General features: G+C 34.7%; 1 protein-coding gene across 7 annotated transcripts in view; it reads right to left on the reverse strand.

Moving 5' to 3' along the window:
* Positions 1 to 15,208, reverse strand: part of PARD3 (par-3 family cell polarity regulator) — an 823,338-nt gene that overhangs the window by 273,798 nt on the left and 534,332 nt on the right. For 3 of the 7 annotated variants that reach the window (XM_081109708.1, XM_081109712.1, XM_081109706.1), the window contains exons 17-19: positions 10,222 to 10,373; positions 9,111 to 9,155; positions 3,496 to 3,723 (exon numbers count right to left, since the gene is read on the reverse strand). In XM_081109708.1, coding sequence (XP_080965834.1) covers positions 3,496 to 3,723; positions 9,111 to 9,155; positions 10,222 to 10,373 — 425 coding nt within the window. The remainder of the gene's footprint in view (positions 1 to 3,495; positions 3,724 to 9,110; positions 9,156 to 10,221; positions 10,374 to 15,208) is intronic. The other 4 variants (XM_081109709.1, XM_081109707.1, XM_081109711.1 and 1 more) reach the window with 3 other exon arrangements.

Consider the following 15,208-nt stretch of genomic DNA (forward strand, 5'->3'; position numbering starts at 1 on the left):
GGTGAAAGAAATGGACTTACAGGTCCAAGAAGCGCGGAGAACCCCAAACAAAAGGAATCCAAAGAGGACCACACCAAGACACATCATCATTAAAATGCCAAGAGCAAAAGATAAAGAGAGAATCTTAAAAACAGCAAGAGAAAGAAACTCAGTTACCTACAAGGGAAAACCCATACGACTGTCAGCTGATTTCTCAACAGAAACTTTGCAGGCCAGAAGGGAGTGGCAAGAAATATTCAAAGTGATGAATACCAAGAACCTACAACCAAGATTACTTTATCCAGCAAAGCTATCATTCAGAATTGAAGGTCAGATAAAGAGCTTCACAGATAAGGAAAAGCTAAAGGAGTTCATCACCACCAAACCAGGATTATATGAAATGCTGAAAGGTATCCTTTAAGAAGAGGAAGAGGAAGAAAAAGGTAAAGATACAAATTATGAACAACAAATATGCATCTATCAACAAGTGAATCTAAGAATCAAGTGAATAAATAATCCGATGAACAGAATGAACTGGTGATTATAATAGAATCAGGGACATAGAAAGGGAATGGACTGACTATTCTTGGGGGGGAAAGGGGTGTGGGAGATGCGGGAAGAGACTGGACAAAAATCGTGCACCTATGGATGAGGACAGTGGGTGGGGAGTGAGGGCGGATGGTGGGGCGGGAACTGGGAGGAGGGGAGTTATGGGGGGAAAAAAGAGGAACAAATGTAATCTGAAAAATAAAGATTTAATTAAAAAATTAAAAAAAACAACAACAACAAAAAAATAAAATAAAATACCAACGGCATATTTCAAAGACCCAGAACAAACTCTCCAAAAATTCATCTGGAGTAAAAAAAGACCCCGAATAGCTGCAGCAATACTGAGAAAGAAGAACAAAGTTGGAGGGATCATAATACCAGATATCAAGCTATATTACAAAGGAACTGTTCTCAAAACTGCCTGGTACTGGCACAAGAACAGACATACAGACCAGTGGAACAGAACAGAGAACCCAGAACCCAACCTAAGCCATTATGCTCAATTATTATTTGACAAAGAAGGCAATAGCATACAATGGAGTAAAGACAGTCTCTTTAATAAATGGTGTTGAGAAAATTGGACAGATACTTGCAAAAAAAAAAAAAGAAAGAAAGAAAAGAAAAGAAACTAGACCACCAACTTACACCATACAAAAAAATAAACTCAAAATGGATAAAGGACTTAAATGTAAGAAGGGAAACTATAAAAATCTTGGAAGACTCCGCCGGCCGCAAAATAGTAGACATGTGTTGTAGCAATATTTTTACTGATACAGCTCCTAGGGCAATGGAAACAAAGGAGAAACTAAACAAATGGGACTATATCAAAATAAAAAGCTCTGCACAGCAAAAGAAACCATCAACAAAACAACAAGAAGACCCACTGCATGGGAGAACATATTTGCCAATGTTATCTTCGATAAGGGTTTAATCTCCAAAATTTATTGGGAATTCATACAACTTAACAAAAGGAAGATAAACACCCAATCAAAAAATGGGCAATGGACCTAAATAGATACTTTTTGAAAGAAGACATACAGAAAGTGAAGAGACATATGAAAACATGTTCAAAGTCACTGATCATCCGAGAGATGCAAATCAAAACAATGAGGTACCATCTCACACCTGTCAGAATGGCTATCATCAACAAATCAACAAACGACAAGTGCTAGAGAGGATGCAGAGAAAAAGAAACTCTTGCGCACTGCTGGTGGGAATGCAGACTGGTGCAGCCACTGTGGAAAACAGTATGGAGGTTCCTCAAAAAATTAAAAATGGAACTCCCATTTTACCTAGTGATTCCACTTCTAGGAATATATCCCAAGAAACCAGAAACACCAATCAGAAAGGATATATGCAAACCCCTATGTTCATAGCAGCACAATTTACAACAGCTAAGATTTGGAAACAGCCTAAGTGCCCATCAACAGATGAATGGATTAAAAAACTGTGGTACATCTACATAATGGAATACTACACTGCTGTAAAAAAGAAGGAATTCTTATCATTTGCAACAGCATGGATGGAACTGGAGAGTATTATGCTAAGTGAAATAAGCCAGTCAGAGAAAGATCAATATCACACGATCTCACTCGTTTGTGGAATATAATGAACAATATAAACTGATGAAAAAAAATAGAACCAGAGACACAGAAGCATCGAACAGACTGTCCAACCTGAGGGAAGGCTGAGGGATAAGGGGGTAAGAGATCAACCAAAGTACTTACATGCATGCATATGAGCAAAACCAATGGACACAGACAGTAGGGGGTGTGAGGGCTTGTGCTTATAGGTGGGAGTGGCGGGGGAGAGGTCAATGGGGGAAAAAGGAGACTCATGTAATACTTTAAACAATAAAGAATTTAAATTAAAAAAACAAAACAAAAAACTCTTCCTCCTCACCACAATTTTCCTTATATATGTATGAGAACGAATTCCATCCAAACATTAAATTGTAAGTAGTTTGCAATCCACTTTAATTATCTCTGGTCTTTGCTTTATCTTCAAGATGTGGTGTCTCCAACTTTTCTTACAATATAAATTAGTAGTTATGAACAATATAAGCTAATCAATAGTTTTTACTATTAAAACTCCTAAGCCCTTTCTTTTCTAAGTAAACTAGTAGAGTTCTTCCCTAACTTTTAAATTGAATGGTTATATTTATAGCATAAATGTTTGATAACTCCCTGAGGCATACGATTGTACATATTTATAAATGTTAATTTTTTTCTCAATATATGATGGAAAACATATTGCTCATTCATATTAACCTTTGACTTTTAATTGTCTTGGCTTAAAATATTTTGTGATTTGAAATACACACTCACAAAAATATCTTGTTAGTTTAGTTCAAGGAAAGCATGAGAAATTCATAAAAACAAAACAAAAATGTTTTTAAAATCATAGATCATTAATATAGTCATTGAAGACATCACATTATACATATACTGTGTTGCAGTGGTTTTCAAACATTTTGGTCTCAATATACCTTTATGATCCTAAAAATTATTATGAACTCAAAATAAAAATATTATGTATTATCAATATTGACTGTATTAAAACAGAAAGCTTAAAAATATTAATTACTTTATAAAAATAAAATTTCATGTTAACAGAAATTATATTTTTACAAAAAATACCTCTTTTTCCAAAAATAATAGTGAGAACAATGGCACTGTTTTATATTTTAGCAAATCTCATTAAAACCTGGCTGAAAAGACAGATTTTTCTACCTGATGTGCATTCATTCTACCACAATGTCACATGACATGTTGCCTCTAGAAAACCCCACTGTATACTTGTGAGAGAATAAGAATAAAAAGATAAACAACTTCTTATTATGAAAGTAGTTTAGACCTCCCTGTGAAGGGTACTGTGAACCCCAGGGTTCCCTGAGGTACACTTTAAAAAACTGCTGCTTTATCGAGCTATTTGCAACTGCTTTTCTTTCTTACATTATAAACTTACATGTCTCCATGCCTTCATCATCATCATCCACTGTGGGTTTATCGTAAGACTTGTCAATGGCAGCTCTGAAGCTCTCATTGCACCCCCTTCCTCTGATTATCCGAGGTCGTGGGCGATGGAAAGGAATATCCCCATTCAAAGTCACCTCAGCCACTGCTGTCTGAAGACTTTCTAATGAGCTTGACTTCTTCAGACCTAGGGAAGGTCCCACATCTCTGCTGGGGGAACCTTGGAGGGTTACAAAAATAAAATGTTAATTAGAATTAGTGGTGGAATTTATATTCCTGAACATTTATAAATTAAGGAAAAAATTAAGTCATTTTTATTTTTCCCAAATAGATATTAAATTTTGTCTATTTTCTTTATTTTCATGAGGTAAAACTTTAAGCTTTAAGTTATTAATTTCCATTTTTAGCCCAAGTGAAATTTTTGTCAAATCATCTGCTCCTAGTTATGTAAATAATCTAAAAGAACCAGAATAACCCAAAGGCTCACTAGTAGAGCACAAATAATGAGAAGGCTAAGGTAAGCAACCAAGAGTACTCTTTTTAACTTCATTGAGATTAGTTTTTGATAGTTCAAAATTTGGAAATATATTTCAAATTTTTAACAGAAGTTACACTTTCATATCAATGAGCTCCATCAAGTACAGTGCATGTTCACAACTTATACTTAAAGAGAGCACAAAAGACTACATGTCACCGATACCATTAGGGCACCCTGACACCAGGCTGAAACCTCGTTCTGGGCAGTATTAACATTCCATGGAAAGAATCAATACAAGACTTGAACAGAAACAAATTACATAAGGGCTCGCCCTAGATAGAGGTAACAAAGGAGAGACTGAAGAGCTGACATGAGGAGTTAAGACTTCCAGGCCTGGAAATAATATCTCCTTGAGAAATAAGTGCTAACCAATTAACAAAAAACTTTTCAGTAAGATGGAGGGAAGAACTCAGAGAATTCACAATTTGCCCCTATGTCTTGAGATCGAGGGCAGAAAGGCCTGAGATAACACCAAGAGTACCATGCTTTAGAAGGCAATCAACACAGATTTCTTTAAGTAGGTAAGCAAGTGTCATCCATCACTGCCTAACCTGGGGTTTAAAAGTAGATAAATTTAGGCTCTAGATTACTGAAGTACCTGCTTTGTACTACCACCTCGGAAATCCAAGTTACAGAATTAGTTCTTCACGTACATGATTAGAAAGACTCATGCAAACAAATGGGCAGGTAGGAGAGACTAGTTTGTCTCTACATGGGTCATCAGCCCCTAGATTGATTAAAAATTCAGGAGTAGCTTTGGTAAGGTATTACTAAAAGACATATGGTAATGACATAGGTTTTTTATGGCTCAGAGTGTAAAGCTGAGAAAAAATTGAATTCAGAGAGTCAAAACAAGAATTATCTTTGTAAGATTCATTTACATTACATATTCACCTAATTTTCACAATGAGATGGCAATTTTAAGTTTAAATATGTTAAAAATGTAACAGGCAGAAAGACAGCCAGATGATTCCAATGAAGAAATATTATCCCATAATTATTGTGCTTGGGAAGAAAAAGATGATTTATTTAACTTTCTCAATGTAGGTTTGCATATATATAGATTATTTTATGACAAAAATTCACATAAACTATTTCTTTCCAGAATGATCAATAATACTTTTTCTCTTGATAACATTAGTATAACTTTTGACAAGTTTGTGTTCTAAATACCCATAAAAGCTATGTCACAGGATGGAAACAAATTTTGTTCCAAGTAACTGAACAAAAAATTAAGAAATCAAGGAACCAAAATGAATAAAGCAAATATTTGGTGATTTCTTGGTTTCAAAAAATAAACTGATGAACATTTATAGATCCAGCGACATACAAGCATAGAACAGACAAGAACTTCAGAGGGAAGGTGTGGGTGGGGGGAGAGATTAACTGGGGAACTTATATGCATGTATGCATAGCCCATGGACACAGACAATTGTGTAGTGAAGGCCTAGGAGGGGCTGGTGTGGGGTTGAGAGGGTCAATGGGAAAAGAAAACAAAGGGGACGCCTGTAATACTTTCAATAATAAAGATAAATTTAAAAAATAAAATAAATAAAAAATAAAAACTTGGAAGAAATATCCTTGGGTGATCGTTAACAAAAAATAAATTTTAAAAATACATAAACGCAGGCAAATCTGGGAAGCAAAACAAAGTATAACTAAACAAGCAATAGATATTTTGTAAGTGTAAATCAGAGGTTATACTGTAGAATAACATTTTAACAAAATGTTGATAATTATCAATGGTGTGTATGGGATATATGACAGATCAATGAACTACTGTCTCTATATTAATATATGGTTAAAAATTTTCACAATAAAATATTATAAAAACAAAGCATCTATAATTTGTGAATCTATAACAGGGATCAGTAGATATGGGCCAAATCTGGAAAAAAATTTTGAAACAAGCCTTGCCTGTTTGTTTACATATATTTTATAGCTGCTTTATGTTACATCAGAATTAAGTAACTGCTATAAAGGCCTATGTAAATATTTACTAGCTGGTCTTTTACAGAAAGAGCTTGCTGATTCTTGATCTGTAACATTGTTATTATTCACCTAAGTATTATATTTGTCAAAGAAACTTTAACAAAGGTTTAGTTAACTAATGTGTTTAAATTCCTGGATGAGGGTTAGTGAGATCCCTAATATTAAAAATTCTACATTTACTAGTAAGGAAAATTGAAAATTTGTTTGGGCAAAGAATTAGTGGTATTTACAAAACACAAAAAAATCAATTATCTTTTCATTTTTAAATAATATTTAAAGCTTCTTATATAAATCTTTTAGTCCATTAGGATACTTTATTTTTTCTATTCAAGGATTAAACTGTTAGCAACCCAATTATCTTCTAATTCCTGTCCTCTCTTTTCTTTCAGAAAGTAAATTTACCTCCCAAATATCACAAAACCTGTAATTCCATGAATTAAATGAAAATAACAATCACACTGTTTTCCCTAGGTCTCGTTTTCTGTTCCTACCCCTCTTGCTGAAGAACAAGTAGAGAATGTCTTTTGCAAGGGCAAAGAGAAATGGAATTCAGTTTTCATTATAAAAGGCTTATGGCTAGACAGACAATCTATGCTAAAAATGTCACTATGACTCTACCAAAAAACTCTGGACTAAACTATAAAATCATGATAATCTTAAAAATTCAAGTGAAGTGAAATGAGAAAAATAACTGAAAATTTGTTGTCTATATAATAATTTATTTTTTGCCCCAGCCCAAGTTTTTCTAATTTAATTTGTAGGATGGACTGCACATCCTATATAATAATAATAAAAGGCTAATATGCACATTGGCTGAACGGCAGAATGACCGGTTGCTATGATGCCCACTGGCCACCAGGGGGCAGACACTCAATGCAGGAGCTGCCCCCTGGTCGTCAATGCACTTCCATATGGGGAGTGCCACTTAGCCAGAAGCTAGCTCATGGAGGGTCAGCGCAATGGTGGTGGCAGGAGCCTCTCCCACCTCCATACAGCACTAAAAATGTCCAACTAGCGGTTTAGACCCGATCCCTTGGGGGCCTAAGCCTTTAGTCGGACATCTCCTGAGGGCTCCCTGGCGGCTAGAAGGATGTCTGACTGCAAGCTTAGGCCTGATCCCCTGGGGAGTGGGCCTAAGTTGACAGGTGGACATCCCCCAAAGGGTCTTGGACTGTGAATGGGTGCAGGCCGGGCTGAGGGACTTGCTACCCACCCCCCCTCCGAGTGCACAAATTTTTGTGCTCCAAGCCTCTAGTAGTAAATAAAGAGAAAAAAAGCTCTTTATATCTAGGATGTTAAAACACTATAAACACGATTCAATTAAGGTGATAAAATTTCCCTTCTCACCATGAAAGTTATTTAATGTTTCCAGTTAAAATCTGAATATCATTATATTTTAATCACAATGAATTGTTCTATTCTTTTTTAGTAGTGGTGAGTTGTTTAAGTATTTTCCTTTACTTTACCTAATTGTCATAATGTAAAAATTCATGGTCTTTATTGAATTTTTTCATTTTGGTATTTATGAACATTAATTTGGACAGAAGTTACTTCCTAAAAGTACTGTAAAATAATATCTCCAAAAACTAATAATTATTTTATATATGGAAACTATCAAAAATGATTTTCTTTCACCTTAGTTCAAAATTTAAATGAATTTTGTTTAATAAAAGAAAAAAACTACTTACGAACAGCTGAGGCTATAGTCAATCACTTTGCACTACAGTGAATCCATGATTTATTGGATATAATTTTTACAATCTATCTTTTACTCTACAGATTGTGAAAACTCCAATTCACAATCATCTTTACATATATATGTGGGATACACATTTTCAAACCAATTACTACTATAGGTTAAAAAGGTGAATTGAACCTAATTAGTAGTAAGTGGTATAACTGCTACATCATACTGGACCTAGAATAATTAAAACATTATTCTCAATTGTACAAAGCACTTTAATTGTAAATAAAAACTTTCCTTTTATTATTTTCATGAAATAACATAAAAAGTAAAATATAATGCAAAATCCCAGTTCAATATAACCAACTGTTTCTATGGAATAATTTAGAAAGCATTTTGAAGTTATCCTAACTAGTTAACAAAACAAAACAACAACAAAAACTTTTATTATTGTATTTATTTATTTACTAGAGGCCCGGTGCACGAAATTCATGCACTTGGGGGGGGGGGGGTTGTTTCTCAGCCTAGCCTGCACCCTCTCCAATCTGGGACCCCTTGGGGGATGTTATTACGTCTTTATTATATAGGATTAATCCTCACCTGAGGATATTTTTCCATTGATTTTTAGAGAGAGTGGAAGAGAGGGAAAGACACAGAGAGAAACACTGGTTGGTTGCTTCCTGTATGCACCATAACCAGGGCCTGGGCCAGGGAGGAGCCTACAACCATGTGACCAGAATCACACCTGGGACCCTTTGGTCTGCAGGCCAAAGCTCTATCCACTGAGCCAAATAGGCTAGAGCACAAAAACTTTTAAACAGGTTCACAAAGTTAAGATAAGGAGCAATATATATTATACAGTCTAATTTCAATGTCAGGTAACTATGAGCTAATTCTTGCATTAGAAAAAAAAGGTTTTCTGAGTGAATAATGATAGCAATTATTAGACATTATCCTTCGATGACAAATATTTATACTTGTGCTATTATTACCCTTCAAATAAAAATCACCACATTGAAAGTATTTCTTTGGATGTTAATCTAGGCAAAAGAAATAACTTAAAAACAAGAATCTACCCAAGAGATCATGTCTTCAGGATTTTGATTTTTCTTAAATTGTTACAAAATATTCTTACACAAATATAATTTAAAAAATCTAGATTGTTTAAGCATTTTTGAAGCACTAAATTACATTTCCATTTAGATGTACTACACTGATAAATTTCTCCTAACAGAAACTTTTTCTTCTTGTATAATTTGATTTCCTACAATGAAAACATCCATGCAAGACTGAAATATTTATGTGTACATACAATATGATTGGCAGCTCTATAATTATGATAAGCTCCTTGGACCACAGTTTCTATGGCAACAGTTTAATGGTCCATTCTTACCTGCTTTCTGGTCATCCACTGTACTGAGTTTAGTCTCGTCAGCTACTGTTAAAAGGTAAATGTATAATGGTTAGCCCAGTTAGTCCCACACCCCAACATGCTTCAACCATTCCCAGATCTTTTCAGTTATGTGATAATTCTTAGGTAATATTTCATGCAAATAATATGAAAACTCAAGCAAATATATATAATCAAAAGGGCGGGGGGAAGCAGTGTCTCCATGCAATATGCCAGTCATTTCATTGCACAGACATGTAATGTTATTTATGTTAGCATATCATAATTAGCCAAAGCAATGTATTGCCAAATTTTTCTTTTATGCATGTAAAATTTAATTAATTTAAATTAATGCTTTTAGTCTTGAAGTATAAAAAGCCACCAAGGAATAGCATAAATAAGTTACAGTTGATGAACAAAGGGTTTAAAAATCATTCAATCAGTTTACAGGCATGATTATTTTATTTATTTGTTTGTTTGTTTGTTTGTTTTGGTAGATTAGAATTTAAAAAGAGACACTACCTGATTGGTGTTTGATTGAATAACTATGGTTATTTTCCTGCTCTCATTTGCTTCAAATACTTTCTACAATAGTCTCTCAAATTCTTATTCAATTAAATGCCTTTCTTATCAACACATGAGAGTTTCTATTAAATAAACCTTAAAGAATAGCATTAAAAGGAAAATATGAAGTACCCAAATTCTAGACATGGATTGAGATAATGATCTTTCTCCAAAACTTTTTTCTTTTAGTTCAGAATGCCAAAACCAAACAAATATTATTTCAATGAAATTGGTTTTAAACAGCCAGTGTTAAAACATTTCATTGCTTCAAATAAAGATACATGCATATATCTTTTCATGTATGATATGCACATGTGTTTGTTTCTTTTCTCATCAGAAAACATAAATATTAACATATTGCACATTATATAAACATGCCATTTATTAGAAATATTTTTATCTCAAACTCAGAGAAAAATTAATTTTTGCCAAATTATCACATTTAACATTTATTTTCGCTATTGCTCCAAGTAAACAACATGTATTTGGGACAATCAATTTTAATATGAAAGCATCTATTTAGATAAAGATTCATGGAGACTGTACTCACTACCTAAATCCATGCTTTTTGATTTTCGTGTTTTAACGATATCCAATTGACTGGCATCTGAAAATTGCTTTGTGCGTTTTTCTGACATACTCTGGCGTCCAAATCCTTCTCGTTGAAAAGCAAGAACTGGATCAACATCTGGACTCAAAGAGCTGGTGTGAAAAGAAAGAAAAACATAAACATATTTACTAAAAATAGAAGACATTCAATTTAGGAAAGTTCATATATACCTGTGTGTATGAGTGTATACATATGTATATTCCTCAAAAATATTTAAACTAAATTACACAAATATAATACATATTTTTTAAAAACTGTGGCTGTATAGTAATAGGAAAATGCAACATTAATTTACATTTAGTAATTCTTTCTCCATGTGAGTTCTCTCCTCTTCTACTTCCCTCTGACATTTTCCTCACTCTACTTGACAACACATTATTATTTTTAAGTGATTATCAAAAATAAGCCTTATATCTTTTAGACATTAAAATGATTGAAAATTTCAGGAAACTTTTCATATATTAATACAAATATTGGCAGCAAACAAGTAACTATATAAATTGAAAATGAATAGATGTTTTAAAAAAGATATATGTATTCTGGTCTTCTTATATATCCTTTATCTGGGGTTACAGAAAAGAAAAAAAAAGCACCTTATGGCATGTAGTTTCATAAGGATGTAGTTTCTCTGCAATACTTAATCAAACTGAGAAGGTCAACTCAACAATCTTTATTAGAACCTATTCTGATTAAGGCATCCTGCTGGGTACAAAAATTAAAAGATCTCTGATCTCACCTCGCCGGCGTGGCTCAGTGGTTGAGCGTTGACCTATGAACCAGGAGGTCATGGTTCGATTCGCAGTCAGGGCACATGCCTGGCTTGCAGGCTCGATCCCCAGTGTGGGGCATGCAGGAGGCAGCTGATTAGTGATTCTCTCTCATCATTGATATTTCAATCTCTCTCTCTCTCCCTTCCTCTCTGAAATCAATAAAAATATATTTTTTAAGAAAGAAAAATATCTCTGATCTCTGAGTTCCTAAGAAAAATACCAAACCAGAAGTATATAGCAGAAGCTGTGACTGCATAGATGAGAGAATGAGGAAGCCAGGAAAAGCATGACTTAGACTAGATGATATTTGATATGGTAATACCAACATAGTGACTGAAGCAGAGATGATGAAGTATATGGCAAACCATTGGAACAGGATACAGTTTGATGTATTTTCCCAATGGAAGTGGCAGGGATAATAGGAAATCACCCCTATTTGTAAAAACTTGTAAAGACTTTAAAAAGCATCTCAGGTTTTCTGAGCACAGTGCATACAATGAAAATCATTTTCCTCTGGGTACACCGAGAAAATAAATAGCTTTCCTATGTCAGTGCTGTGCCACCTTACCTATCTGACCAGGTAGCAGAATGTGCCTCCCCAGTTAACTAATCTACTGGAATGTGAGGGGGTCACTTCCACTATGTCAGCTGGGTTTATAACAACCTTCCTTATGCTCCTGACAGAAGCAAGCTTCACGAGCCTTTTTTGAGAATTATCCTCCATATTGGGAAAAGGATAGTGATCTAGTTTGGATATGTATCAGAAATTAAGTTACAACTTACTGAGCATAAAATAACTGGCTCTTACAGAGTAGCTAAACCAAAACTGATGAAAAGGAAGACATCAAGGAAAATGCTCTGATATCACGCTAAGTGAACTGAAATGTATTGCCCACATGTGAGAATACTAGTTGCTTCATCCATCTCACAAGGCCCATGAAAGAATTCAATGACATAGGTGAAAGCCCTTTGTAAATTGCAAAACCCTATACAAAATAACTTATTATTGCCCAACAAAGACTTTCTCAAATTATAAAGATAATACAAAATATGATAATGGAAATAGGATCCTTAAAAGCCACACAAAGGAATACTCTTTCTCAATCTTTTCCACCAAATACAAAGCAGGCCCGTAGAATGAGGCAAGGTAAGTGCCTAGGGCTCTGGATTTAAGGCAGCACTCAATCTCAGGGCCATGCAAGTTCAGGGTTGGAACCTGCGAGTGAGTGCCTCCTTACATTCTGAACCCTGGGCAACCACCTTGCCTCACCCTAGTCCTGGCCCAGGTACTGAAAAAGGACATACCCAGCGACTGGGAGGTGAGCCCAAGGCAATAACAATGTATTTTTGTTTTTGTTTTGTAAAACACCATCATATATATGCCCTAATGAAGTTATTTTGTTTACATTCTACACTAACTCTTTCCATTTTTAACATATATTTTCCTATAAAACTTTGAATAAATTCTTTTATCTTAAAGCCTTCTGTGCCCATTCACATCCAAGGATGCTTACAGGCACCTGATATTTGAACAACACTGGGGTTACTGGAGCCAACCCACCTCCCCCCGCCACCTAGCAGTCAAACATCCATATGTAATTTTTGAATCCCCCAAAACTTAAGTTGTCCCTCAGTATTCATAAAGATTGGTTCCAGGACCCTCCACAAGTACCAAAAATCCATGGATACTCAACTTCTCAATATAAAATGGTGTACAGCAATTATATTGTCAGCCCTCCATATCTGCAGACTCCCGATCACAGATGGAAAACAGTACAGTATTTATTGAAAAAAAAAAAAAAAACTATGTTAAGTGGACCCATGATGTTCAAGGGTCAACTGTACTGTGTATGTAGGTATGTACAGCAATAGTGAGCATTAGATATATAATTGTATATTATTTATGCATATTTCATAAATATATATGCTTGTATGTTATGCTTACATAGTAGTATTCAGATACTACTATGCCTACAATTTCCAGAGCACATACATCCCAACTTAATTACAGTCTTAGAAGTGAAAAATTAAAACCCATATGATAATTAAAATCCAATCAGTAATGAAAAACTCTAAACAGTACATTTTCAATAAAATTACTTTTTATATGTTGAAAGTTGATCTCTTCAACCATTCTGCATATGTTTGTTTGTTTTAGTATCATGTGGAATATTTTAAAACCTGAACTCCAATAAGGTATCAAATTGGTTAACAGAATGAATTTGAAATACAATTTTAATAAAATTACTAGTAAAAAATTTTTCAAAGAAATACAAATTGTTATTGCTAATGTTATTTGAAAACTACATATTATCATATTTCATAAACTAATTTTATCTCCTCTAAAGTTATGTTGTCATTAAAATTAGAATGTACTTTTTCCCCATATACCATTGTTAATGTTCCCTAAATCAACTAATGGATTGAAAAAAGTATATTCTATTAGTTAACAAATTAAAATTTTAGCCATTTGACATATTTATCCTTCCAGTACAGTGAACTGTAAACACACACAATTTAAAATGTCAAATGAGTTGGTGAATTAATGAGTCTTAATATAACTAAATATTCTTAAACCATGACATATTAATTCTTCCCTATCAATAGACCCATTAAACTACTTTCAGACACAATAAACAGTACAGTAGAATACTTAACAAGTTAGATTTCAGGACTAACAGCTGACTCTTTAAAGAATGTAACCATATCTTGACCCCCAATGTTATTAAAATTCCAGTTATTAATCCTGTCTTATTTCCCTTTTGTTTTCATAACATTTTCATCAAGGATTAGGGAGATATTGTCTGGCTGAAAAGCTTACATTTTCTGCTGTGATTCAGAACAGCTGCCATTCTTGTTTAGATAACCCTTTATTCATATTGTTTTCCTTGCCCCACTTCCCCCACAGAAAAATCATACAAGTCCTTGCCATTTCAGGAATCCCTTTGGGGAAGATAATGCCACAATTAATCCCTGCTAGTTATTTATTTACTTTCACCAACACAAAGCCCCCCATGGATCTATTCCTCTGCCACCTTCACAATTTCTCATCATGGTGGAGATTCAAAGGCTTTTGTCCCTAAGATGAATGCTTTTCCCTGTTGTTGCTCTCACTTCAGAAAGATAAAATCTGCAGCAGCAAATGTAAAGTCATCTGTGGAGTTCAAATGGGAGTTTACTTTACACTGGAATTTCCCCTCCAAGTTGAACCAAAAAACACATTCAGGTAAGTTATTATCATGGGGGCTCAATTGGAGGTCTATTTTTATTGATTTTGTTTTTTCTTAAAAGAGAGGAAGGGAGAGGGATAGGAGAGATAGAAACATCAATGATGAGAATCATTGATCAGCTGCCTCCTGCATGCCCCCTACTGGGAATCCAGACTGCAACCTGGGCATGTACCCTGATGGAGGAATTGAACCAGCGACCTCTTGGTCGATGCTCAACTGCTGAGCCACACTGGCTGGGGTGGAGGTCTATTTTTAAATCCTGTGTTTCAATAAGAGAAGAGAAGAGAAGAGAAGAGAAGAGAAGAGAAGAGAAGAGAAGAGAAGAGAAGAGAAGAGAAGAGAAGAGAAGAGAAGAGAAGAGAAGAGAAGAGAAGAGAAAGAGAAGAGAGAGAGAGAGAGAGAGAGAGAGAGAGAGAGAGAGAGAGAGAGAGAAGAAGAGGGAAAGGGAGGAGAGGAGAAGGGAGGGGAGGGGAGGAAAAAAGATAGATATGGACTTTTCAAGGGTGCAAATAAAAGGTAAGATTGTTCTCAAAGAACACTGACCCATGGAGAACTAACCCATGACCCGGCTGTGTTTTCATGAGCTCATGAGAAGAATGGGGGAAGAGGACTGTGGGGGTTGTTCATTTTGTTAAGGTCATCACTAAAGTGTTAACACAAATAAATGCCAGTCACCAGGACTCCTCCTATCTAATATTTAATGTTGATGCAAGTCTGAGGAAGAGGAGGAAACAGAAATGGTTAAGTGGTGAAGGAACGATACTACAATATTAAAATATAATTTTGCTGATGTATTCCATAAAGATCCCAGAGAAAGGGCAATGAGAAAATTCTGGTATAATGCTTCACACAGTTTGTGTTAATTATCACTACAATCTTACAAGGTCATCGAGAAGCAGCACTTTCCTATTGTTTATTGATTTATAT

Source organism: Myotis nattereri (assembly GCF_964212035.1).
Source record: "Myotis nattereri genome assembly, chromosome: 1".
In the NCBI taxonomy this organism is placed as follows: Eukaryota; Metazoa; Chordata; class Mammalia; order Chiroptera; family Vespertilionidae; genus Myotis; species Myotis nattereri.